Source organism: Capra hircus, chromosome 1 (assembly GCF_001704415.2).
Source record: "Capra hircus breed San Clemente chromosome 1, ASM170441v1, whole genome shotgun sequence".
Lineage (NCBI taxonomy): Eukaryota > Metazoa > Chordata > Mammalia > Artiodactyla > Bovidae > Capra > Capra hircus.
In genome coordinates this window covers 132,127,371-132,155,115 of record NC_030808.1, presented here as the reverse complement: position 1 = coordinate 132,155,115, position 27,745 = coordinate 132,127,371, and the positions used below count along the sequence as shown (strand labels likewise).

The window sequence follows — 27,745 nt, the reverse complement described above, 5'->3', positions numbered from 1 at the left end:
AAATAAAAACCTAATAGTAAGATGTAAGCATAGAAAATAGTAAGATGTAAAATAATTAGGAAGTGATGAGTTTTGAAAATTTACTGTTATTTTTAATAGGATTTATTTAATTTTAAGCTTGCATAATTTAACTTTCCATAATAGCTATGTTATATATGGGCTTCCCAGGGCCACCAGTGGTAAAGAATCTGCCTGCAATGCAGGAAACATAAGAGACGCAGGTTTTATTCCTGGGTAGGGAAGACACCCTGGAGGAGGGCATGGCAACCCACTCCAGTCTTCAGGCCTGGAGAATCCCATGGACTGAGAAGTCTGGAAGGCTACAGAGATCCATAGGGTCGCAAAGAGTCGGATACAACTGAAGCAACTTAGCACATACACATGCATGCATGTTATATTTAACAAGGTCACAAAATTTCTGGAAATTTAATTTTCAGCTCTCTAGGCCAATACAGACTGGCCCTAGCACGGCATTAAAAACGCATGGATAATATTAACAAAAATATCTTCACTGAATTCTATATTACTAGCTGCATCTATATAAAACTGCAAGTAAGAGGAAGGGTACAAAGCAAATGGTAAACTCAATTCACAACTTAATATTTCTGAAACTGCTCCATTGATGGCTCTTAGCTCCACTCTCTTTGTTTTGATCCCTTAAAGCTCATCTCATTAGTATCTGCTCTTTTCCCTTTAAACTAACCTCTCTTGGAGAGCTCATCCAATTCATGTGGAACTTTTATGCAACTTTTATGCAAATGACTTCAGTATATTATCACTACAACTATCTGTAATTCAAGATTTTCAACTGCATGTGTAACACTTCTTTGCATACCACTGCAAATTCACCAAATAACACACATAAAATTAAGTTCAATTATGACTTATTTCTAGCTGTCTACTCAAAGCAATATCACTAAATAATTAATTTATTAATATCCAAATTTGCACTGTTTTATAAACTTATTATTGTCACCATTATCCTGTCATACTCATACTCACATCAGTCCTTCTCTTAGGCCATCAGTTAAAAATCTTCCTGAATCATCCTCTATATACTAATTCTGTCTCCCATTCTTTTTATGATTACTACCATAACCACAACTTTTTGAGTTAATTGCAACCTATCTCTATGCTTCTAACATTTCCCTGTCCAAGCAACTCTACACACTACTATCACTAATATTCTCATATCACGTTCCTTCTTTGTTTGCAAACCTTCAAAGGCAATTTGGTATTTAAAACTATAAATAATACTGATCTAGTCCAAGGGTCAGCAAACATTTTCTTTAACAGCTATACAGTAAATATTTTAGGCTGAATGGTATGAAGTTCTCTGTATCTGATACTCAACTTGTGGACCATAGCATGAATATGGCCATTCATAATACGTAAGTAAATGGATATTGCTGTGGTCCAATAATATTTATAAAAATAGGTTTCTGAAACAGTATCAGTAGTCTTTCAATCACTGATTTAATTAAGAATAAAAAATTATACTGCTTTTTCTCCTCACTATAATCCAAATAGACCATTTAGTATATACTGTCTGCCAGTTTATAGACATCACCAATGCACAAAACCTTATTAAGACAACATACTGATGTCTCAGCTTTACAGATGAGGAAATGAAAGATCTTAAAACCTTAGATCTCAAGGTAAAAGTGAATTCTCTATCTCCATGGCAGGATAGCAGAATGCAAATATTATGTTTAGTATTTCTCTTATGTGGACAGAATACACTAGTACTTTTGATGCTTATAGAAATCTCCAGGCAACTACAAAAGCAAATTTGTTACAAGGATACAAAATGTGTCCCATTAGTGAAATTAATTTATCCTTCAGCAATAGTTCACTGACAACAGAAAAAAGTACAATTGCTTTTTAATTCTTCACACTTCAGACAGCTTAAAAGATGAAAGCTATTACCAACAAACAACTAACGTACTTCAATCCGTTTACGTGTTTTTTATTTATTAGAATACATGATATATAAATATGTTTTTTAATTTCAAACAAGATATAAGAATACAAGGAAGAGTTTCACTTCATTATACCCTAACTCTGAATTTCAATCTGCAGAACAAGATTATTAAGTTTTATCAATACTGTCATAAATACTTATGTTCTGGCATATATATACATAAATACAAAGCAATGTCTACATTTTAATTTTTTAAACTTAAATTAGTAGGAATTTTCCTACAAATACAAAGGATTCCTAAATGCTACTCTATAATATGTTCCCTATCTGTGAGTACTTAGACTGTCTCCAGTTTTTAACTACTACAAACAGAGGTGAAACAACTATCCTTCCACCTTAACTCTTATTACACATCAATACCTCTCTAGAACAGACACAGAAAGATGGTTCAAGGGCTGTGCAAATTCAAACGTCAACCAAACTGCTCTACCAAAAAGCCTGCAAATGACTACTGGACATAAATAAAGAGAATAGAAAAATCATATTCAACCTTATAAAATCATTTAATTCCCTGAAAACTCTCTAAATTCTGTCTTACTCTCTCTATTTTCACTGTAATCATTTTAGTTCAAGTTGTTATTATCTCTGGCCTGGACACTGCAACACCTTTCTCCTAGTAAGACTCCTCGTTTCTTCTGTTGCCTTTTCCAATCAAATCACTATACTATGTACTAAGAATGATTTTCAAAGCATATATCTTATTCTATCTCTCTCATGATTAAAACTCTATGATGACTTTCTTCTACTGCCCGGGGAAAACAACCTCAAAATTTTTAATTTAAGACTTAGTAGGTCCTATACAATACAGCCCTATTCTACTTGCAAGCGACATCTCACCCCACTCTCAATCTTTAATCCTGGGGGCGGGGGGGAAATCACAGCTTTATTTCAGTCCCTCAAACACACTGTGATTCAGCCTATCATGATTCCTCCTAACTCCCTACACTTCTTCCTTAGAAAAGTAGACTAACTCAAGGCATGTATTAAAATTCTAATAAAATCCTCTAGTTTACTTTCAAACCACCAATGGCAGTTTAAATCCATATGTTGGTGATTATTTGATTAATATCTATCTATATAAGCGTCATGGCAGCAAGGACAAGGTAAGTTTTTTCCACTTGATCTTTCTCCTCAAAGCCTAGCATAGCTCTACTACAACATTTATTGGAATAAATAATATGTTGTAATTGGCAATATTTAATAATGTTTAATGAATAGGAAAGCTTGCCGGGTGGCTCAGACAGTAAAGAATCTCCCGACAATGTAAGAGACCAGGGTTTGATCCCTGGGTCAGGAAGATCCCCTGGAGAAGGGAATGGCTGGCCACTCCAGTATTCTTGCCTGTAGAATCCCCTAGAAAGAGCCTGGAGAGTTACAGAGTTGGACAGAACTCAGCGATTAACACTTTCATATTCAGACAAATGAGTAGGGTAGGTATTGATGGCTTTTAGCATGTAAAGTAATTTGGATAGCATTCTGTCTTAAAACTCTACAGGAAAAAAGGAAGGACAGGAGACCAACTGGAAGGAGACTACAGTTTCTTAGAAAAGACACATATAAATGTTCTGGAACTATAAAAATATATAAATAATTATGTAAACTGTTGGTCACTTTCATTATATCTAAACTGCTGTTATCATACATGATCAGAGTATATAGATTCCAACATTGAAGCTAAATGAAACCTATAAAGGGCAAAGAATTTGCCATTACATGATCACATTTCCCAGAGAATAAAAAACAAGATCAAATTCTAGATGTGTCCTGTAACTCCAAAAAAATCTAATTAGATGCCATTAGAAATGCCAGGAAGGACTCATCAATTACAATCTCAATCTCAGGGAAAAGAAGTTCTGGCATGGGGTGAGAGGGTGATATGGGATAGAGGTCTACAAATTCTTGTCTATATAGTCAAACAAAATATTTCTGTTTGCAGGTTAATTTTTTCTCTAGCACATAAACAATTCTGCAAAGGAGTCAGTGTGATTTTGTTTCATTAACACTTTATTTACAGAAGAGGTTGGCATGTCAAACCAGCCCATGGTCATAGTTTCTGCTGAATCCTAAAATAAGACAGTAACTTTTTTGTTCAGTAACTTGGACATTACATACTGACATTATAATGCAAAGGCTATAGATGGATATAATTATACCCTCTTAATAGTTCTTTTACTTCAAACATATTGCCCAACTATCAAAGAACACATTTCATGTCTCATTAATAAAAGTATTTTGATACAGAAAAGTGTGACATGCATTTAAAAAAATGAAAAGCTGTAATACTTACTGTAACACTGGTAACTCTGAAGTAATCATTGCTGCAAAGATCTTTCCACAATGCAGCAAAATAATCAAGTGCTGTACAACTTTCAAAATAACCTCAAAGGTAATCCTGTTAATTAAAACAGAAAGAAAGAAATTATTTTTCCAGTTTACTGATGTATAGTTGACAAACTATAAGATAGTTACAGCAAGATGATTTGAAATATGGACACACAGTGAAGGGCTTCCCTCATTGAGTTAATTAATACATCCATCATCTCACATATCTTCCCTTTTTTTGGCCCAAACATTTAATATATTCTACTCTCTTAGCAAATTTCAATCATACAAGAAAGTATTATCAACTACTGTCACCTTATTATACATTAGATCTTCAGACTATATTCATTTAGAACAAAGTTTGTACCCTTTCACCAATCGCTCCTTATTTCCACCACTTTGCCCTTGGCAACTACTTTTTCCACTACTTTGTCCATGAATCTTCCCGCTCTATAGATATCACATATAAGTGATTTCAGGTGATATTTGCCTTTCTCTGTGGTGCTAATTTCATTAGTATAATGCCCTCCAGGCTGATCCAAGTCATCTAATGATCAGTTGAGTTTTTTTTGTTTTTTTTAAAGACTGAGTAATATTCCACCGTGTGTACACAGAGACAACCAGGTTTTCTCTATTCATTAAGACCATGGACACATAAAGCTGTTTCCATATTTCAATTATGGTAAATAATGCTGCTGTAGTTCAGTTCAGTTCAGTTGCTCAGTCGTGTCTGACTCTTTGCGACCCCATGAACCGCAGCACGCCAGGCCTCCCTGTCCATCACCAACTCTCGGAGTCTACCCAAACCCATGTCCATTGAGTCGGTGATGCTATCCAACTACCTCATCCTCTGTCGTCCCCTTCTCCTGCTCTCAATCTTTCCCAGCATCAGGGTCTTTTCAAATGGGTCAACTCTTCGCATTAGGTGGCCAAAGTACTGGAGTTTCAGCTTCAACATCAGTCCTTCCAATGAACACCCAGGACTGGTCTCCTTTAGGATGGACTGGTTGGATCTCTTTCCAGTCCAAGGGACTCTCAAGAGTCTTCTCCAAAACCACAGTTCAAAAGCACCAATTCTTCAGTGATAAGCTTTCTTTATCGTCCAACTCTCACATCCATACATGACTACTGGAAAAACCATACCCTTGACTAGACGGACCTTTGTTGGCAAAGAAATGTCTCTGCTTTTTAATATGCATGGCCGAGAGGAGCTACCCCACATCCGAGGTCAGGGGCAGCAGCCGAGAGGAGCTACCCAACGCCCGAGGTCAGGGGCAGGGGCTGGGAGGAGCTACCCCATGTCCAAGGTAAGGAGTGGCGGCTGTGCTTTGCTGGAGCAGCCATGAAGAGATTCCCCACGTCCAAGGTAAGAGAAGCCCAAGTAAGACGGCAGGCACTGAGAGAGGGCATCAGAGGGCAGACAGACTGAAACCACAATCACAGACAACTAGCCAATCTGATCACATGGACCACAGCCTTGTCTAACTCAATGAAACTAAGCCATGCCCTGTGGGGCCACCCAAGACGAGCGGGTCATGGTGGAGAGGTCTGACAGAATGTGGTCCACTGGAGAAGGGAATGGCAAACCACTTCAGTATTCTTGCCTCGAGAACCCCATAAACTGTATGAAATGGCAAAAAGATAGGATACTGAAAGAGGAACTCCCCAGGTTGGTAGGTGCCCAATATGCTACTGGAGATCAGTAGAGAAATAACTCCAGAAAGAATGAAAGGATGGAGCCAAAGCAAAAACAACATCCAGGTGTGGATGGGACTGGGGATAGAAGCACGGTTCGATGCTGCAAAGAGCAATACTGCATAGGAACTTGGAATGTTAGGTCCATGAATCAAGGCAAACTGGAATGCTGCTGTAAGCATGGGATAAATACATCTATATGTTTGGGATAATGATTTCATTTATTGTGGATATATACTGAGAAGTGGGATTGCTATATAATATTATATATATAATACAACAGTCTTATTTTTAATTATTTGTTTTCTAGAGATTGTACCAAATTACATTTCTACCAATAGTGAACAAGGTTTCTGTTCTGTCCGTATCTTCAACAAGAATATCTCTCATCTTTTTGATCAAAGACATCCTCAAATAGGTGTGAGGGAAGACCTCATTAGGGCTCTGATTTTCAGTTCCCTGAAGATTAGTGATGTTGAGTACCTGTTCATGTAGATTTTGGTTATCTGTGTATATTCTTCTGAAAAATGTCTATTTGCTGCTGCTGCTGCTAAATTGCTTCAGTCATGTCTGACTCTGTGCGACCCCATAGACAGCAGCCCACCAGGATCCCCCATCCCTGGGATTCTCCAGGCAAGAACACTGGAGTGGGTTGCCATTTCCTTCTCCAATGCATGAAAGTGAAAAGTGAAAGTGAAGTTGCTCAGTCGTGTCTGACTCTTCGCGACCCCATGGACTGCAGCCTACCTGGCTCCCCCATCCATGGGATTTTCCAGGCAAGAGTACTGGAGTGGATTGCCACTGCCTTCTCCAAATATCTATTTAGGTCCTCTGAAAATTACTTTAGAAAAAAATGAATATGCCAGAATACATAGACTACAATCAACAGTACTACCAACTACCAGTACTACCAACAATCACACTCCTTTGTATTTACCCAAATGAACTGAAAATTCATTATTACTTAACACTTAAAAGTAATGAGCTATCAAACCGGGAAAGGACATGGAGGAAGCTCAAATACATATTAATAACTAAAAGAAACCAATGTGAAACAGTTACACCCTATATGATTTGAATGACATGGCATTCTGGAAAAGGTCAAACTATGAGGACAGTAAAAATATCAGGGGTGGCCAAACGTTATGTGATAGCAAAGATGAACAAGTGATACCAAAAGATTTTTAGGGCATAGACTCTATTTTGTATGATACTAGAATCATGGATACATCTAAACTGTACATTTAAAACAAAACCCATAGAATATATAACACAAAGAGTGAACCCTATTGTAAACTACAAACACTGGGTGATAATGACATTGTCAACATAGGTTCACTGATTGTAACAGATGGATCACTGTGATGTGGGATGTTAACAGTGGAAGAGGTTATATATACGTGGGAACAGGAGTTATGGGGGATCTCTCTAACTTCTATTCAATTCTGCTGAGAACCTAAACCTTACCTTAAAACTAAAGTTTATTAAATAAAAAAAAAGGCAGAGTGAGACAAAACAGAGCATCCAAGACAGGCCATGGCACAATACCTAACAGAGTAACACATAACTAGAATTTAGGAGAGAGAAACGTCAAGGCAAAAACAAACATTTGAAGAGGTAGCAAACAGCTTTCCAAAAGTAATTTGAGATTTTAAAACACAGAAGAAAGATCAGAGAATTCCCACGAATATTCTAAAATATAAATATTGGTAAATATGAAGAAAATTCAAAAGGAAACAAAAGAAACATAATTCCTCATAAACAGAGAAACAAACAAAAAATTCTGATCAGACTTCTCAGTAGAAACTATGCAAGCTGACTAAACAAGTCCATTCTAAAAGAAATCAGTCCTGAATATTCATTGGAAGGACTGATGCTGAAGCTGAAGCTCCAATTCTTTGGCCACCTGATGCAAAGCCAACTCACTGGAAAAGACCCTGCTGCTGGGAAAGAGAGAAGGCAGGAGAAGGGGACAACAGAGGATGAGATGGTTGGATGGCATCACTGACTCAATAGACATGAGTCTGAGCAAACTCCAGGAGATGGTGAAGGACAGGGAAGCCTGGAGTGTTGGGGTCCATGGGATCAGTCACTCAGTTGTGTCTGACTCTTTGTGACCCTGTGGACTGCAGCACGCCAGGCTTCCCTGTCCATCACCAACTCAAACAATGTAAGCTGAAAAGCAGATAAGCAATGTTTGAAATGCGAAGTGGAAAAAATCATGAAAATCGAACTGTCAATCTTTCAACAACAAAAGAAAGAACTGATGTCATGGAAAATGGAAGACTAGGAAACCTCAAAAATTAGGCCCTCCAGTAAAGGAACTTTTGTTGTTTTTTAGTTATTAAGTCTAACTTTTTGGGGACCCCATGAACTGTAGTCCACCAGGCTCCTCTGTCCATGGGATTTCCCAAGCAAGAATACTGGAGTGGGTTGCATTTCCTTTTCCAGGGGAGTCCTCCTGACCCAGGGATCAAACAGACATCTTCTATATTGGCAGGTGGATTCTTTACCGTTGAACCACCAGGGAAGCCAGAAGCAACTCTTAGTTTGGCCAAAAATACAACAAAGCTCATCTCTTATGAACATCTGGAATCTAATGAAAGTTTATGATAAAGAGAGGAGTGCCTAAAAGTCATCTATTACATTTGATAAGAGAGCACAGTAGTATTTTTGCTTACTCATATGCCATCTCCATAGCCCACAAGGACAGTAGACCAAGTTACTGGTGTGGCTTGCTAATGCCAAAGAGAACACCATGGACCCGTTCTCTAAAACTGTAGCGGAGTGTTTTGACGAGCTTCCTTTTCCTTTTTTTGGAAAAACTATTATCTTTCAAAAGCATTTAAACAGACAGTGATACAAGTAGCTGTCTGAGGCAAGAGTGGATTGTATAAGCATAAAACAATCTAAAAAGCCTCAAACTTAAAAAGGGGGAGAAGAAAGATATTTGGGGAGAAAATATTTTAAAGGGGTATCACATATGCAAGGAAATGGAGAGTATTACATGAATGCCCAGGGCTGGATGGATTCTTAGAGAAGAACTAAGGAGCACAGGCTTTCAATTCTAGGTGATCTTTGCTCTCCGTGCAAGCACAAAGTGAATACTAAGGCAAAGCTGTAGGAAGCCTGCCTAATTTTTGAAGAAGTACCTCAGCTAATAGACCATCTGCAAAAAAAAAAAAAAAAACAAAAACAAAAACAGAAAGTACTTGTTTCCATTAGCAAAAGAAATCTCGAAGATGACCGCTGGACAAGACAACAAAATTTTAGGACCCACACATGACAAAGAATACAGTCCTTACAAAAACAGGTTAGCAAAGCAAATAAAGAGATGACTGTAGCCCCTGAAAAGACAACAGTAAACCATGGGGAGGAGAGAAGAACCTACTGTCCAATGTTACAACACTGGACATATTGAAAATGTTCAGTTTTTTAATAATATCAAAAATTCAAAAGGCATACAAAAAAATATGAGATGAAGGCCCACTAACAGAAAAAAAATTTTTTTCACAGAAATCATGTCCATCTAAGCCCAGATATTGAACTTAGACTTCCAGAAGTAGATAAAGAGAGACAAGAAAGAATATCTGAATATACATGGCAAAAACTTAACCTATTTTAAATACATAAATCTACACAATTAGTAAGATAAATGAACTCCAAAAAGGAGAAATTCAAAAGAGAATCACACAGAGATACAGAGAATAAACTATTAATAGTAGTTACCAGTGGGAAAGGGTGAAGGGTGGTAACATAGGGATGGGGAGTGGGAGAAACAAACTACTGGGTGTAAGATACATTTAAGCATTATTAAAAAACATGACGAATATTGCTAACACTTTACAATAACTAAATAGAAATTCATCTTTTTAAAGGCACACAGATACAAACTATAGTTGGCTCCTGAACAACAACAAGATTAAGGGAATTGACTTCCTGCACATTCAAAAACTTCATATATAACTTCGCAGTTGGCTGGCCCATATCCATGATTCTATATCAGTGCTCAACCAACCAGATTGTGAAGTACTTTAGTATTTACTGAAAAACATTTGTTTAACTCAGAGTGAACAAGTGCAGTTCAAACCTACTTGATTCAGAAGTCAACTGTACAGTCAAACTGTAAAAGCCAGATTAATGAAAGAATCTTAAAGAACAAAAACAAACAAGCTGACCACATACAAGTAATCCACAGAATCCACAATAAGACTAACATTCAATTTCTCATTAAATACGGAAGCCAGAAAGCATTAGAATGACATATCTAAAATGCTAAAAGAAAACTATCAAAACAAGAATTCTATACCCAGCAAACTATCACTCAAGAATGACAGAGAAACGAAGACATTCCCAGAAAAATAAAAACTGAAGAAGCTTGTTGCTAGACCTGCAATGCCCTACAAGAAATAATAAAGTAAGTCCCTTATGCAGAAATAAAAGAACAATAAACAGTAACTTGAAGCCACACACAAAAAAACAGAAAACACTGGAAAAATGAACTAAAAGGCAAATACAGAAGCCAACATCATTTATTTTGGGTTTGTAATTCCCATATTTGTTTCCTTTATAATTTAAAAGAAAAATAATAAAATAGTATTTATATGGCTATGTTAATGAATACACAATGTATAAAGATATAGTTAACTTTCTAATTGAAGTATAATTGATTTACAACACCATGTTTGTTTCAGGTATACAGCAAAGTGACTCAATTATACCATTTTATCAGATTATTTTCTGTAATAGGTAAGATATTATAGCTTTGCAGTAGAGTCTGAAGTTTGAAAGGGCTGTGCTTTGTTCTTTTTCCTCAGGACTGCTTCAGCAATTCTGGGTCTTTTGCAGTTCCATATAAATTTTAGGACAACTTTTTCTAGTTTTATGAAAACTGCCATGGATATTTTGATACACGTTGCATTAAATCTGTAGACTGCTTTGTCTAAAATGTATGGACATTTTAACACTATAAATTCTTCCAATCCAAGATTATGGAATATCTAATTCTTTGAATGAAAATATATAACAATAATATAAGTGAGGGATGGGGACAGAAATAAGATTTTATAAGTTATTACAAGTATACCTCATTTTATTGCACTTTGATGATACTGCATTTTTTTTAAAACTAATTTAAGGTTTTGTGGAAACCCTGAGGATCTATCACCGCTACTCTTCCAACAGCAGTTGCTACATCTCTGTGCCACATTTTGCTAATTCTCACAATACTTCAAACTTTTGATTATCATCATGTGTTATGGTGATTTGTGATCACCAAGGTTACTATCATAATTGTTTTCAGGTGCTGTGAATAACACCCACATAAGCCAAAGAACATAGTCAATGAATACTGTCTCTATTATGACTGCTCCACTGAACAGCCTCCTCTGTCTCTCTCTCCCTCTCTGCAGAACTATTCCTTGATATGTAATAATACTGAAATTAGGCCAATTAATAAACCTACAAGAGCCACTATGTGTTCAACTCAAAGGAAGAATTGTACGTCTCTCACTTTCAATCAAAACCTAGTTGTGATTAAGCTTAATGAAGAAGGAATGCTGAAAGTTCAGAGTGATCAAAAGCAAGGTCTCTTGCACCAAGCAGTCAAATTGTGAATTCAAAGAAAAGTTCTTGAAGAAAACTGAAAATGCTATCTAGAAAACACAAGAATGATGAGGAAACAAAACAGCCTACTGGTGATAGAAAGTCTTAGTGATCTCGATAAAAGATCAAATCAGTTACAACTTTCTCTTAAGCCAAGTCTAATCCAAAAAAGGCCCTAACTCTCTTAATTCTATAAAGGCTAAGAGAACTGAAGAAGCTGCAATAGGAAAGTCTGAAGCTAGCAGAGATTAGTACAGGACACTTAAGGAAAGAAGCTGTCTCCTTAACATAAAAGTGCAAGGTAAAGCAGCAAATGCTGACGCAGAAGTTGTACCAAATTAACTAGAAGATCTAGTTAAAATAATTAACGTATTTACACTAAACTGGACTTCAAAGTCAAACTCCCTGGGGTTTCTCAGTCCCTTGGCCAGATCCCGAGGTGGAGAAATCTGTTGTGGGGCCTAGAACATTCACAACAGTGCAAGAACTTCTTTGGGATAATTGTTCTCCGGTTTCTGGGTGGCCTGCTCTGTGGCTCTCTAGTAGGGATAACGGCAATGTCCTCCAGGAGGACTTTTGCCACTTGCCGCACTTCCCAGAATTATCCCAGCAGCTGGCCGCTTCTGACACATGCCTCCACAAAAGACATTCAAACACAGAAAGGCAGGTCTGGCTCAGCTTCTTGTAGAGCTCACGGCTCCTTTTCCTGGTCCCGGGACACACAGGGTTCTGTTTGCACCCTCTGAGAGTCTCTGGATGGTATGAGGTTTGATTTTAAATGTGACTGCACCCTCCTACCATCTTGTTGTGGCGTCCTTTGCCCTTGTACATGGGGTCTTTTTTTTGGGGGGGGGGGTTCCAATATTCTCCTGTTGATGGTTGTTCAGCAACTAATACACAGAATGCCTAAAGAACTATGGATGGAGGCTCGAACGTTCTACAGGAGCAGTGATCAAAACCATCACCAAGAAAAAGAAATGCAAAAAGGCAAAACGTTTGTCTGAGAAAGCCTTACAAATAGCTGAGAGAAGAAGAGAAGTAAAAGGCAAATGAGAAAAGGAAAGATATATTTATCAAAATACAGAGCTCCAAAGAACAGCAACAAAACATAAGAAAGCTTTCCTAAGTGATCAATGCAAATAAATACAGGAAAACAATATAGGAAACACTAAAGATCTCTTCAAGAAAATTAGAGATACCAAAGGAATATTTCATGCAAAGACAGGCACAATAAAGGAAAGAAACAGTATAGCTGTAACAGATGCAGAAGATATTAAAAAGATGGTGGCAAGAATACACAGAAGAACTATACAAAAAAAAAGTTCTTAATGATCTGGATAACCACAATGGTATGATCAATCACTCATCTGCAGCCAAACATCCTGCAGTGTGAAGTGGACCTTAGGAAGCATTACTACGAAAAAGACAGAATTCAAGAAGAACTACTGCAAATCCTAAAAGATGATGCCGTCAAAGTGCTGCACTCAATATCCCAGCAAATTTGGAAAACTCAGCAGTGGCCACAGGACTTGAAAAGGATAGTTTTTATTCCAATCCCAAAAGAAGGCAATGTGAAAGAATGTTCAAACTACCAAACAACTGCATTCTTTTCACATGCTAGCAAATTAATGCTCAAAATCCTTCAAAGTAGCCTTCAACAATATCTGAACCAACAGCTTCCAGTATTTGAACCAAGAACTTCCAGATGTACAAGCTGGATTTAGAAAAGAGAGAGGAACAAGAGACTGAATTGCAAACATTCACTGTATCATAGAAAAAGCAAGACAATTTCAGAAAAAAAACATCTACTTGTGCTTCATTGACTACACCAAAGCCTTTGACTGTTCGGATCACAATAAACTGTGGAAAATTCTTAAAGAGATGGGAATACCAGACCACGTTCCTGCCTCCTGAGAAATCTATATGCAGGTCAAGAAGCAAAAGTCAGAACCGGACATGAAACAACGGACTGGTTTCAAATTGGGAAAGGAGTATGTCAAGGCTGTCTATTGTCACCCTGCTTATTTAACTTAATGCAAAGTACATCATGCAAAATGCTGGGTTGGATGATGCACAAGTTGGAATCAAGACTGCCAGGAGAAATATCAATAAACTCAGATATGCAGATGACACCACCCTTATAGCACAACTCAAAGAGGAACTAAAGAGCCTCTTGATGAGTGTGAAAGGGAAGAGTGATAAAACTGACTTAAAACTCAACATTCAAAAAACAAAAGATCAAGGCATCTGGTCTCATCACAAATACATGGCAAATACATGGGGAAACAATGGAAACAGTGACAGACTTTACTTTCTTGGGCTCCAAAATCACTGCAGACAGTGACTGCAGCCATGAAATTTAGAGGCTTGCTCCTTGGAAGAAAAGCTATGACAAACCTAGACAATATATTAAGAAGCAGAGACATCAGTCTGTCGACAAAAGCACATCTAGCCAAATATATAACTTTTCCAGTAGTCAAGTACAGATATGAGACCTAGACCATAAAGAAGGCTGTACACCAAAGAACTGATACTTTTGAACTGTGGTGCTAGAGAAGACCCTTGAGAGTCCCTTGAACAGCAAGGAGATCCAACCAGTCAATCCTAAGGGAAATCAACTCTGAATATTCATTGGAAGGACTGATGCTGAAGCTGATGCTCCAGTACTTTGGCCACCTATGGGAAGAGCAGACTCATTGAAAAAGACCCTGATGCTGGGAAAGACTGAAGGCAGGAGGAGAAGGGGATGACAGAGGATGAGATGGTTAGAATTCAATGCACATGAGTTTGATCAAACTCCAGGAGATGGTGAAGGACAGGGAAGCCTGGTGTTCTGCAGTCCATGGGGTTGCAAAGACTCGGCCATGACCGAGTGACTGAACAACAAAACTAAAGTTTCTCAGTGTAGACAAAATAGTATTACACTGGAAGAAGATGTCATTGAGAACTTTCACAGGTATAAGGAGAAGTCAGTGCCTGGCTTCAAAGTTTCAAAAAAACAAGCACACTTTCCTGACAGGGTCTAATGCAACTAGTGACTTTAAATTGAAGCCAGTGTTCATTTACTATTCCAAAAATCACAGGGCCCTTAAGAATTACACTATTTTCTATTCTGTCTGTGCTACAGAAATGGAAAAACAAAGCCTGGTTGACAGTAGATCTGTTTGCAACATTGTTTAGTAGATGCTTTAAGCCTACTCTAGAGATCTACTGCTCAGAAGAAAAAAAAAAAAAAGATTCAAATATTACTTACTGCTCGTTGACAATGTAACTGATCACCAAAGAGCTCTGCTAAAGATGCACATTGAGACATATGCCATTTTCACACCTCCTGACACAGAACCTATCCTGCAGCCCACAAGGAGTTATTTCACTTTTCAAGTTTTATTAGTTAAGAAATACCTATTATAAGATTGTACCTGTCATAGACAGTGATTTCTCTGATGAACCTGGATGAGGTCAGGTGAAAACCAGGAAAAGATTCAGGAAAAGATTCATTCATTCAAAATGGTATTTTCTAGATACAATTAGTGATGTTCATGATTCATGGAAAAGACCAAAATATCAACAAGAGCTTGCAAACAGTTGTTTTCAACCCTCACAGATGACTTTGAGGGATTCAAGTCTTCAGTGGGGGAAGGAACTGCTGGTGTAGTGAGTGAAATAGCGAAGAACTAAAATTAGAAGTGCAGTCTGAATATATCACTGCATTTCTACAAATCTCATGATAAACACTTACAAATGAGATGCTTCTTGCGTATGAACAAAGTACTTTCTTGAGATGAAACCTGTAACTGCTGAAGATGCTGAGCAGATGTTGAAATGACAATAAAGAGTTTAGAATATTATGCAAGCCTAGCTGATAAAGCAGTGGCAAGTTTGGGAGGGCTCACTCCAATTTTTTTTTAAGTTCTCTTGTGGGTAAAATACTATCAAACAGCACCGCCTGTTACAGGGAAATCATTCATGAATGGAAGAGTCCCCCAGTGTGGCAAACTTCACTGTTGCCTTATTTTAAGAAACTGCCACAGTCACTCCATCCTTTGGAAACCACTACCCTAATTATTCAGCAACAATCAACATTGAGGCATGACCCTCCTTCAGCAAAAAGACTACAAATAGCTGAAGGCTGAGATGATGGCTAGCATGTCTTAGCAATAAAGTGTTTTTATATATGTAAATAAGGGTATGTACATCATTTAAGACATAGTGACACTGAAAACTTAACAAGTTATAGTTTAGACCAAACATAACTGGAAAACTGAAAAACTCAAGTAACTTTATTGTGCTATTTGCTTTGCTGTGGTGTTCTAAAACCAAACCCACAATATATTTGCGGTATGCCCAAATATATAAATAAAAAGTCAAGTTACTACTGTTTCAAACTAAATTGATATAAATATAAGATATCATGATCACCAGTATAATTTAAAATGAAAATTTTTTTTAATGAAAAAGGTATACTAGAAGACCAAACACAAAGGAAGGCAGTGATGGAGACATTAAGCAACAAAGAAGATCATGGTAGCAGTGTTTACAATAGCCGAACCACTGCTGTTCAGTCGCGAAGTTGTGTCCAACTTTGTGACCCCATGGACTGTAGAATGCCTGGCTTTCCTGCCCTCCACTATCTCTAGGAGTTTGCTCAAACTCATGTCCACTGAGTCATGATGCCATCCAACATCTCATTCTCTGTCGCTCCTTTTTCCTCCTGTCCTCAATCTTTCCCAGCATCAGGGTCTTTTCCGTGAGTTGGCTCTTTGCATCAGGTGGTCAAAGTATTGGAACATCAGCATCAGTCCTTTTGATGAATATTTGGGTTTGATTTCCTGTAGGATAGATTGGTTTGATCTCCTTGCTGCCCAAGACTCTCAAGAGTCTTTTCCAGCACCACAATTATAAATCATCAGTTCTTCAGCATTCATCCTTCTTTATGGTCCAACTTTCACATCAATATATGACGACTGGAAAAACCACAGCTTTGACAATAAAGGCCTTTGTCAGCAAAGTAATGTCTTTGCTTTTTAATATGCTGTCTAGGTTTGTCATAGCTTTCTTTATAAGGAGTAGGAGTTTTTTTAATTTTGTGGCTGTAGTCACGAAAATCACTACAAACTGTGGAAAATTATTCAAGAGATGGGAATACCAGACCATCTTACCTGCCTCTTGAGAAATCTGTATGCAGGTCAGGAAGCAACAGTGAGAACTGGATATGGAACAACAGACTAGCTCCAAATAGGGAAAGGAGTACTTCAAGGCTGTATACAGTCACCATGCTTATTTAACTTCTATGCAGAGTACATCACGAGAAACACTGGGCTGGAGGAAGCACAAGCTGGAATCAAGACTGCCAGGAAAAATATCAATAACCTCAGATATACAGATGATACCACCCTTATGGGAGAAAGTGAAGAAGAACTAGAGTCTCTTGATGAAAGTGAAAGAGGAGAGTGAAAAAGTTGGCTTAAAACTCAACATTCAGAAAACTAAAATCATAGCATCTGGTCCTAGCACTTCATGGCAAACAGATGGGGAAACAGTGGTTGACTTTATTTTTGGGGGCTCCAAAATCACTGCAGATGGTGACTGCATCCATGAAATTAAAAGATGCTTGCTCCTTGGAAGAAAAGTTATGACCAACCTAGACAGCATATTAAAAAGCAGAGATATTACTCTGCCAACAAAGGTCTGTCTAGTCAAAGCTATGGTTTTTGCACTAGTCATGTATGTTTGTGAGAGTTGGGCTATAAATATAAAGAAAGCTGAGCACCGAAGAATTGATGCTTTTGAACTGTGGTGTTGGAGAAGACTCTTGAGAGTCCCTTGGACTGAAAGGAGATCCAACCAGTCCATCGTAAAAGAGACCAGTCCTGAATATTCATTGGAAGGACTGATGCTGAGGCTAAAACCCCAATCCTCTGGCCACTTGATATGAAGAACCTACTCACTGGAAAAGCCCCTGATGCTGGGAATGATTGAAGGCAGGCGAAGAAGCGGACTACAGAGGATGAGATGGTTGGATGGCATCACCAACTCAAAGGACATGAATTTGAGTAAACTCTGGAAGTTGGTGATGGACAGGGAGGCCTGGCATGCTGCAGTCCATGGGGTCGCAAAGAGGTGGACACAATTGAGCGACTGAGCTGAACTGGAAAAACCACACCTTTGACTATATGGACCTTTGTCAGCAAAGTGGTATCTCTGCTTTTTAATACACTGTCTAGGTTTGTCACAGCTTTCTTTATAAGGAGTAAGAGCTTTTCAATTTCATGGCTGCAGTCACTGTCCACAGTGATTTTGGAGCTCAGTGGAAAATGTCACTGTTTCCACTTTTTTCTCCACCTATTTGCAATGAAGTGATGGGACCAGATGCCGTGATCTTAGTCTTTTGCATGCCGAGTTTTAAGCCAGGTTTTTCACTGTCTTTTTTCACCCTCATCAAAAGGCCCTTTAGTTCTTCTCTGCTTTCTGCCATTAGAGTAGTTTCATCTGCATATCTAAGATTGCTGGTATTTTTCCTGGCAATCTTGATTCTGGCTTGTGATTCCTCCAGCCCTGAATTTCACATGATTACTCAGCATATAAGTTAAAAAAGCAGGGTGACAACATAGAGCCTTGAGGTATTCCCTGCCCCATTTTGAACCAGCCATGACATGGAGGCAACCTAAATGTCCACTGATTGAGGAATGGATAAAGGAATGGATAAATATCACACACAGTGTAATATTACTAAGCCATTAAAAAGAATGAAATAACACCATCTGCAACAACATGGATGGACCTACAAAGTGTCATACTGAGTGAACTAAGTCACACAGAAATATTATATAACATCCCTTATATGTGGAATCTGAAAAGAAATGATACAAATGAACTAACTTACAAAACAGATACTCACAGACTTAGAGAACCAATTTCTCATTGCCAGGGTGGGGATGGGAGAAAGGGAGAATTATGGAGTTTGGCGTGGACATACAGCATAGTGCTGTATTTAAAATGCATAAACAACAAGGACCTACTGTACAGCACATGGAGCTCTACTCAATGTTATGTGCCAGCCTGGATGGGAGGGGAGTTTGGGGGAGAATGGAAACAGGTATATGTATGGCTAAGTCCCTTTGCTGTTCACCTGAAAATATCACACTATTGTTAATCAGCTACACCCCAATACAAACTTAAAGAAAAATGAAGATATAAGACAAGCAGGAAAGAAAAAAAAAGCAGTGTCAAAAGTCTTTCCTTATCAAGCATGCATGCTCACTCAGTTGTGTTGGACTCTTTGCAACCCCATGGACTGTGGCCATAGTTGGTGATTTCAATACACCACTTTCCAAAAAAAAAAAAAAAACCAAAAACCAAGATCCACACATAAGATTAATAAGGCAATAAAGGACTTGAACAACAGACACCATAAATCAAACAGACCTAACAGACATGTAAGGAACACTCCACCCAAAAACAGAATACCCCTTTTTCTCAAATGCACATACAGCTTCTACAGCATAGCTGATTAGGCCACAAAAAAGTCCCAGCAACTTTTAAAAGCTTGAAATCATAGAAACTGTATTCCTAGAGCAGAAAGAAAAGGAAGTAGAAATCAGTAATAGGAGAGAGACTGGAAAATTTGCAAATATGTGGAAAATAAACAGCATACTCTTAAATTACTGAGTTAAAGAAGAAATGACAAGTTAGAATACTATGAGAATAGTGAAAACAAAGACACTATATGTCAAAATTTATGAGACACATCAAAAGCAGTGCTCAGAGGAAAATATAACTGTAAACACCCACGTTAAAAAAAAACTGTGTCAATTCAATAACCTAACTCTCTACCTTAATGAAAAGCAAACTAAAACTGTGTGCGTTTTATGTCACTGCAGTCATGTCTGACTCTTTGCGACCCAATGGACTATAGTCCTCCAGGCTCCTCTGTCCATAAGATTTTACAGGCAAGACTACTGGAGTGGGTTACCATGCCCCGCTCCAGAGGATCTTCCTGACCCAGGCACCAACCTGCATCTCTCATGTCGCCTGCATTGGCTAGTAGATTCTAGCGCCACCTGGGAGGCCCAAATTAAACCTGAAGGCAGCAAAAGTTATGAAATAATAAAAATAAAAGGAGAAATAAACAAGAGTAGAGAAAGAATATACAAGGCTAAAATTTGATTTTTTTAACGTATTTACTTTATTGACAAACTTTCAGACTCAGAAAGTAAAAAAGAGAGAAGATGCAAATAACCACACTCATAAATTAAAGCAGGAATATTCCTATCAACCTTACAGAGAAGTAGGTTCCTGCAGCAAGCCACTGCTGATCCATGCCTCCAACCTCTCCAACACTAGCAATTCCCTCACCAGGGATAGAACCCATGGTCCTGGCAGTGGAAATGTGGAACTCTAACCACTGGACCACCAGAGAAGTCCCTCTAATGGAACATTTTCATATCAAGTATTTCAAATTAATGAAGCTCTAACTTCATTAAAGTGTGTGCACTGTCCAAGTTGTCATCATGCACACGGCGTGTAGAACACTAAATGGAACTTAGTGTTGAACTGAACTGAACTCAGCCAGGAATTCAACCTACATGAACACTTGACATCAGGACCTCTACCTATCACTGAGCCTACAAGGATCCCCACCCTGCCATCCTGGTCTGAGCCCCATGCCAACTGGCTCCTAAGCCCTGTGCAGCTGCTCTGGGTGAAGAGATACGAGCTTCTCCCACAGTTCCATGGCCTGTCTTCAAATGACCAAAGCAGACAAGCAGATGGTAGAATATCTGAGGAGGGACAGGATGTGCTGATATGATGCACATTCTCTGTCTGCCTCTGAGGACAAGTTGGGACCAGTAAGACCCAACCCTGGATAGGCCATTGATGCTGGAGACTGTGGCTTGGAGGCTTTGAATACTCCTAGGGGTTCTGCTCCTGACTGCTGAGGGGACCAGGTCTCCATTTAGGGAATACTAGGAACATTCAGGAAAGCTCTGCACTGGGGTTTTTCAAACTTTGGTGTGTATCAGAATTACCTGAAAGTCTTTGTGGAATACAACTGCTAGATCCCATCCCCAGGGTCTGATTCAGTAGGTATGGGGTGTAACTCAAGAATCTACATTTCTTTTTTTTTTTTTTTCAGCCACGCCATGCAGTTTGCTACATGTGTTCCCTGACCAGGGATTGAACCCATGCCCTTGGCAGAGAAACCAGAGTCCTAATCACTGGACTTTCAGGGAAATCCCAAGAATCTGCATTTCTAACGGTGCCCAGATGATACTGACATTGCTGGTGGGGAACCATACTTTGAGAACTATTGCTATAGAGCCTGCAAGTGTTTCCTAACAGGATCTGATTAAAGGAATTTTAAATTTATATATTTATTTATAAATCCCCCCTTTCTTAAATTTCTAGAATTAAAAACCTTACAGAAATAAAAAAGATTATAAGAGAATAGGAAAAAATTACATGCCAATAAACTGCATAACCTATACTGAATGGCTCAAGGAAAAATAAAAGATTAGAACAAACCTGTAACATTCAAAGAGAATCAGGTATCAAAACCTCCCAATAAAAAAATCCAGAATCAGATGGTTACACTAGTGAATTCTACAAGCAATTTAAATAAATAACACTGATCATTCTCAAAGTCTTCCTAAAAATATACAAGGAAGATTTCCTAACTCAATCTACGAAGCTAGCATTTCTTCTATATAAAAGAAAGACAGTGCCCCCCCCCCAAAAAAAAACCCTACAGAACAATTTCTCCTGTAAATATAAATGCAAAAATTTTCAAATAGCAAACATACAACTACCTATTAAACATAATATATACCATGGGCAAGGGGGGCTTACCCAAGAATGCCAAAGTTGTTCAACATTAGAAAATCAATGTAATAAGATACATTATTAGAAAGTAAAAAAGAACCACAAAATCATCTCAAATTAAGACAACAAGTATTTCACAAAATCTCGAGGGACATCAAAGAGCCAAAACATTCCTTCATGATAAAAACATTCAAAAAACTAGGAAACTGAATAGACTTTCTTATGAAAAACACGTAACTAATTTCATACTCTGTTGAACGACTAAAATAAAAGCTATCCCCCCTAAAATCAAGAAGTCAACAATGTCCATTTTTACCCTGGTTTTCAACAAATTAGTGTATGTTGAAGCAGAACAATTATGCAAGAAAGAGACATAAATCACATCCAAGTAGGAAAAGAAGTAAAACTATTCAGACATGACATAATCCTTTATATATAGAAAATCTTACAGAATTGAAAATAGTCAAATACTAGTTGAAAATGGCATCACTTGACTCAATGGACATGAGTTTGAGCAACCTCCTGGAGATAGCCAACAACAGGGAAGCCTGGTGGGCTGCAGCCCATGGGGTCGCAAAAAGTTGGACACATCTAAGAGACTGAACAAGTTGAAAAAAACTTGTAGGTGGAAGAAAACATACAAAAATGAACTCTTTTTCAGAACTAATAAATTTAACAATGTAGGAGGATAAAAAATACTGTTTTTATACAGTGACAATTAGAAACAACGAAAGGGAAGAAAATCACATTTATAGTTGCATTAGAATAAAGGAAACATTTTCAAAAGAAATTTAACCAAGGTAAAAGATTTGTTCATAGATGGGAAGACAATATTATAAGGATGTCACTAGGTATTCAAAACAATCTACAGATTCAATACTGTTATTATCAAAATCTTAATTCGTTTATACGGAAAATCTCATCCAAAATTCTTATGGAATCTCATGGAAAGGACCTTTTAAAGCCAAAATGATCTTGGAAAGAGAGACCAGAGTTGGAAGTCTCACACTTCTAGAGTTCAAATTTCACCACAAAGTGACAGTAATCCAAACACTGTGATACAAGTATATAGACAAACATACAAACCAAAAGAAAGGCGCTTCCAGAAATAAATCCTCACATATTTGGTCAAACGGATTCTGGCAAGCAAACCAAGATCATGCAAATAAGGGAAACACTGTCTTTTCAAAAAAATGGTGCTGGGAAAAATAGATATTCACATACAGGAAAAAAAGGAATTGAACCCTGGTCTTACATCATACACAAAAATCAACTGAAAATGGATCAAACACCTAAGTGTAAAAAAATTATAAAACTTCTTAAAGAAACACTAGTGCAAAAGCATCATGACAGTAGATTTGGAAATGATTTCTTGGCTGTGACACGAAAGGCACAGGCAACGAAAGAAAAAATAAGATAGATTTCATCAAAATAAAACAAAACTTTTCTGCATCAAAGGACTTTATCAACAGAGTCAGAAGGCAACCAAAGAATAGTAAAGAAAATTTGCAAATCATTTATCTGGTAAGAAATCTAGTATCCAGAATACAAAGATGACCCTTGAACAACACAGGGCTTATAAGGTTCAACCACCCACACACTTGAAAAATCACATATAACTTCACAGATGGCCCTCTATATCCACAGTTATGCAGATACAGATTCAACCAACTGTAGACGGTGTTTAGTACTATAGGATGCATTTATTGAAAAAATTCTATGTTTAAGTGGATTCACATAATTCATATTCATGCTGTTCAAGAGTCCACTGTAATTTCTTATTATCCAATTACACCAAAAGAGAAAAAAAAAACAATTAAAAAGAAATTGTCAGAACGTCCCTGGAGGTTCAGTGGTTGGCAGTCCACCTGCCAATTCAGGGGACCTAGGTTCATCCCCAGGTCCTGGAAGATCTCACATGCCTTGGAGCAAATAGGCCTCTGCACCACAATTACTGAGTCTGTGCTCTAGAGTCTGAGAGCTGCAACTACTATACTCGTGAATCTGAAGCCCATGCTCCACAACAAGACAAACCAGGATAATGAGAAGCCCAGGCACCACAACAAAGAGGAGCTTCAGCTCAGCACAATTAGAGAATGCTGCCTGCAGCACCAGGACCCACCACAACCAAAAATAAATATTTTTTTTAATGGTCAAAGGACTCAAAGAGACACTTCTCCAAAGAAGATACATTATTGGCCAATAAGCATATCAAGAGTTGAGGCTCAACTTATTAGAGAAATGAACATCAAAACCACAATGCAAGAATATTTTCCAGTTTTGAGGATGGCAATAATCACAAAATGGAATATAACAAATACGAGAAAATCTTTGTCATCTCCGGTTAGGTAATAAGTTCTTACATGTTGACATCGAAAGTATCATTCATTAAAAAAAAAAGAGAGAGATTAACTAGACTTAATCTTTTTTCTCTGAAAAAGACACAAATTTTAAAAAGTCACACACTAAGAGAAAATACTTTCAAATCATGTAATTGAAAAAGAACTTATAGGAAGAAAACTTTCAAACCTCAAATATAAGACAGAAAACAGTTCCTTTTCTCCCCACAGGTGAAGGATTTGAACAGACACTTCAACAAACAACATAAAAGGGTGAAATATATTTCCAGTGGATGCTCTTTTCCATTCCTTTGTTGTTTTAGTCTATTAAGTTGTATCTAATTCTTTTGTGATCCCATGGCCTACTGCCCGCCAGGCTCCTTTGTTCATGGGATTTCCCAGGCAAGAATACTGGAGTGGGTTGCTATTTCCATCTCCAGGTGATCTTCCCATTAGGGAAATGGAAACTAGAACTGACATGAGATACTACTACATACATATGAGCATGACTAAAATTAAAAAGACCATTTCAGTTGTTGGTAAGGAGTCAGAACAACTGGAAAACTCACACATAGCTGGAAGGAATGGAAAAATGGCAGAATCCCTTTGAAAAACAGTTCAGTAAACAGACACTAACTATTAATATATAACTAAGCAGCTAAAGTTGAACAGCACTATTAAGACCTACAAGACATTTTAGAACTAACACCCAAAAAAGATGTCCTTTTCATTGTAAGGGACTGGCAAACAAAAGTAGGAAGTCAAGAAACCCCTGGAGTAACAGGCAAATTTGGCCTTGGAGTACAGAATGAAGCAGGACAAAGGCTAATAAAGTTCTGCCAAGGGGACACACTGGGCATAGCAAACACACTCTTCCAACAACACAACAGAAGACTCTACACATGGACATCACCAGGTGTTCAACAACAAAATCAGACTGATTATATTTGTTGCAACCACAGACGGAGAAGCTCTATACAGTCAGCAAAAACAAGACTGGGAGCGGACTGTGGCTCAGATCATGAATTCCTTATTGCCAAATTCAGAATTAAATTGAAGAAACTGGGCAAAACCACTAGACCATTCAGGTATGACCTAAATCAAATCCATTATGATTATACACAGAAAGTGAGAAATAGACTTAAGGGACTAGATGTAATAGAGTACCTGATGAACTATGGACAGAGCTTTGTGACACTGTACAGGAGACCGGAATCAAGACCATCCACAAGAAAAAGAAATGAAAAAAAACCAAAATGGCTGTCTGAGGAGGTCTTAAAAATAGCTGTGAAAAGAAGAAAAGTGAAAAGCAAAGGAGAAATGGAGAAATACACCCATTTGAATGCAGAGGTCCACAGATAGCAAGGAGAGATAAGACAGCACTCCATAGCGATCAATACAAAGAAATAGAATGTGAAAAACTAGAGATAACTGCGGATTCATGTCAATGTACAGCAAAACCAATACAGTATTGTAAAGCAAAATAAAGTAAAACTAAAAATTAAAAAAATAAAAACTAGAGATCACTACAGAAAATTAGAGACACAAAGGGAACACTTCATGCAAAGATGGGCTCAACAAAGGACAGAAAACGTACAGAGCTAACAGAAGGAGAAGATATTATGAAGAGGTCGCAACAATGCACAGAACTGTACAAAAAAGATCTTCATGACCCAGATAATACAATGGCGTGATCACTCACAGGAAAGCCTAGAGGAGCCATCCCACGTTGAAGGTCAGGAAGGGCGGCGGTAAGGAGATCCCCTGGTCCAAGGTAAGGAGCAGCAGCTACACTTTGCTGGAGCAGCCATGAAGAGATACCCCACGCCCAAGGTAAGAAAACCCAGGTAAGATGGTACGTGTTGCAACAGGGCATCAGAAGGCAGACACACTGAAACCATCGTCACAGAAAACTAGTCAATCTAATCACACTAGGACCACAGCCTTGTCTAACTCAATGAAACCAAGCCATGGCCGTGGGGCCACATAAGACGGGTGGGTCATGGTGGAGAGGTCTGACAGAATGTGGTCCACTGGAGAAGGGAATGGCAAACCACTTCAATATTATTGCCTCGAGAACCCCATGAACAGTATGAAAAGGCAAAATGATAGGATACTGAAAGAGGAACTCCCCAGGTCAGTAGGTGCCCAATACCCTACTGGAGATCAGTGGAGAAATAACTACAGAAAGAATGAAGGGATGGAGCCAAAGCAAAAACAATACCCAGTTGTGGATGTGACTGGTGATAGAAGCAATGTCAGATGCTGTGAAGAGCAATATTGCATAGGAACCTGGAATGTCAAGTCCATGAATCAAGGCAAATTGGAAGTGGTCAAGCAAGAGATGGCAAGAGTGAACGTTGACATTCTAGGAATCAGAGAACTAAAATGTACTGGAATGGGTGAAATTAACTCAGATGACCATTATATCTACTATTGTGGGCAGGAATCCCTCAGAAGAAATGGAGTAGCCATCATGGTCAACAAAAGAGTCCGAAATGCAGTACTTGGATGTAGTCTCAAAAACGACAGAATGATCTCTGTTCGTCTCCAAGGCAAATCATTCAATATCACAGTTATCCAAGTCTATGCCGCAACCAGTAATGCTGAAGAAGCTGAAGTTGAACGGTTCTATGAAAACCTACAAGATCTTTTAGAACTAACACCCAAAAAAGATATCCTTTTCATTGTAGGGGACTGGAAGGCAAAAGTAGGAAGTCAAGAAACACCTAGAGTAACCGGAACATTTGGCCTTGGAATATGGAATGAAGCAGGGCAAAGACTAATAGAGTTTTGTCAAGAAAATGCACTCGTCATAGCAAACACCCTCTTCCAACAACACAAGAGAAGACTCTACACATGGACATCACCAGATGGTCAACACCGAAATCAGATTGATTACATTCTTTGCCGCCAAAGATGGAGAAGCTCTATACAGTCAACAAAAACAAGACCGGGAGCAGACTGTGGCTGAGATTATGAACTCCTTATTGCCAAATTCAGGCTTAAATTGAAGAAAGTAGGGAAAACCGCTAGACCATTCAGGTACGACCTAAATCAAATCCCTTATGATCATACAGTGGAACTGAGAAATAGATTTAAGGGCCTAGATCTGATAGATACAGTGCCTGATGAACTATGGAATGAGGTTCGTGACATGGTACAGCAGACAGGGATCAAGACTATCCCCATGGAAAAGAAATGCAAAAAAGCAAAGTGGCTGTCTGGGGAACCTTACAAATAGCTGTGAAAAGAAGAAAGGCGAAAAGCAAAGGAGAAAAGGAAAGATATAGGCATCTGAATGCAGAGTTCCAGAGAATAGCAAGAAGAGATAAGAAAGCCTTCTTCAGTGATCAGTGCAAAGAAATAGAGGACAAGAACAGAATGGGAAAGACTAGAGATCTCTTGAAGAAAATTAGAGATACCAAGGGAATATTTCATGCAAAGATGGGCTCGATAAAGGATAGAAATGGTATGGAAGAATAGATGCTTTTGAACTGCGGTGTTGGAGAAGACTCTTGAGAGTCCCTTGGACTGCAAGGAGATCCAACCAGTCCATTCTGAAGGAGATCAGCCCTGGGATTTCTTTGGAAGGAATGATGCTAAAGCTGAAACTCCAGTACTTTGGCCACCTCATGCGAAGAGTTGACTCATTGGAAAAGACTCTGATGCTGGGAGGGATTGGGGGCAGGAGGAGAAGGGGACAACAGAGGATGAGACAGCTGGATGGCATCACAGAATTGATGGACGTGAGTCTGAGTGAACTCCGGAAGATGGTGATGGACAGGGAGGCCTGGCGTGCTGCGATTCATGGGGTTGCAAAGATTGGACACAACTGAACGACTGAACTGAACTGATCACTCACAAGAGCCAGACATCCTGGAATGTGAATGAAGTTCACTGGACGTTAGGAAGCATTACTATGAACAAAGCTAGTGGAGGTGATGGAATTCCAGTGGAGCTATTTCAAATCTAAAAA

General features: G+C 38.4%; 1 protein-coding gene across 1 annotated transcript in view; it reads right to left on the bottom strand.

Annotated features, from left to right (window-relative positions):
- STAG1 (stromal antigen 1) overlaps positions 1-27,745 on the bottom strand; it is a 470,948-nt gene that overhangs the window by 331,067 nt on the left and 112,136 nt on the right. The window contains exon 2 of the mRNA XM_018050852.1: positions 4,272-4,376. Within this exon, the coding sequence (XP_017906341.1) occupies positions 4,272-4,300 (29 nt within the window). The 5' untranslated portion in view covers positions 4,301-4,376. The remainder of the gene's footprint in view (positions 1-4,271; positions 4,377-27,745) is intronic.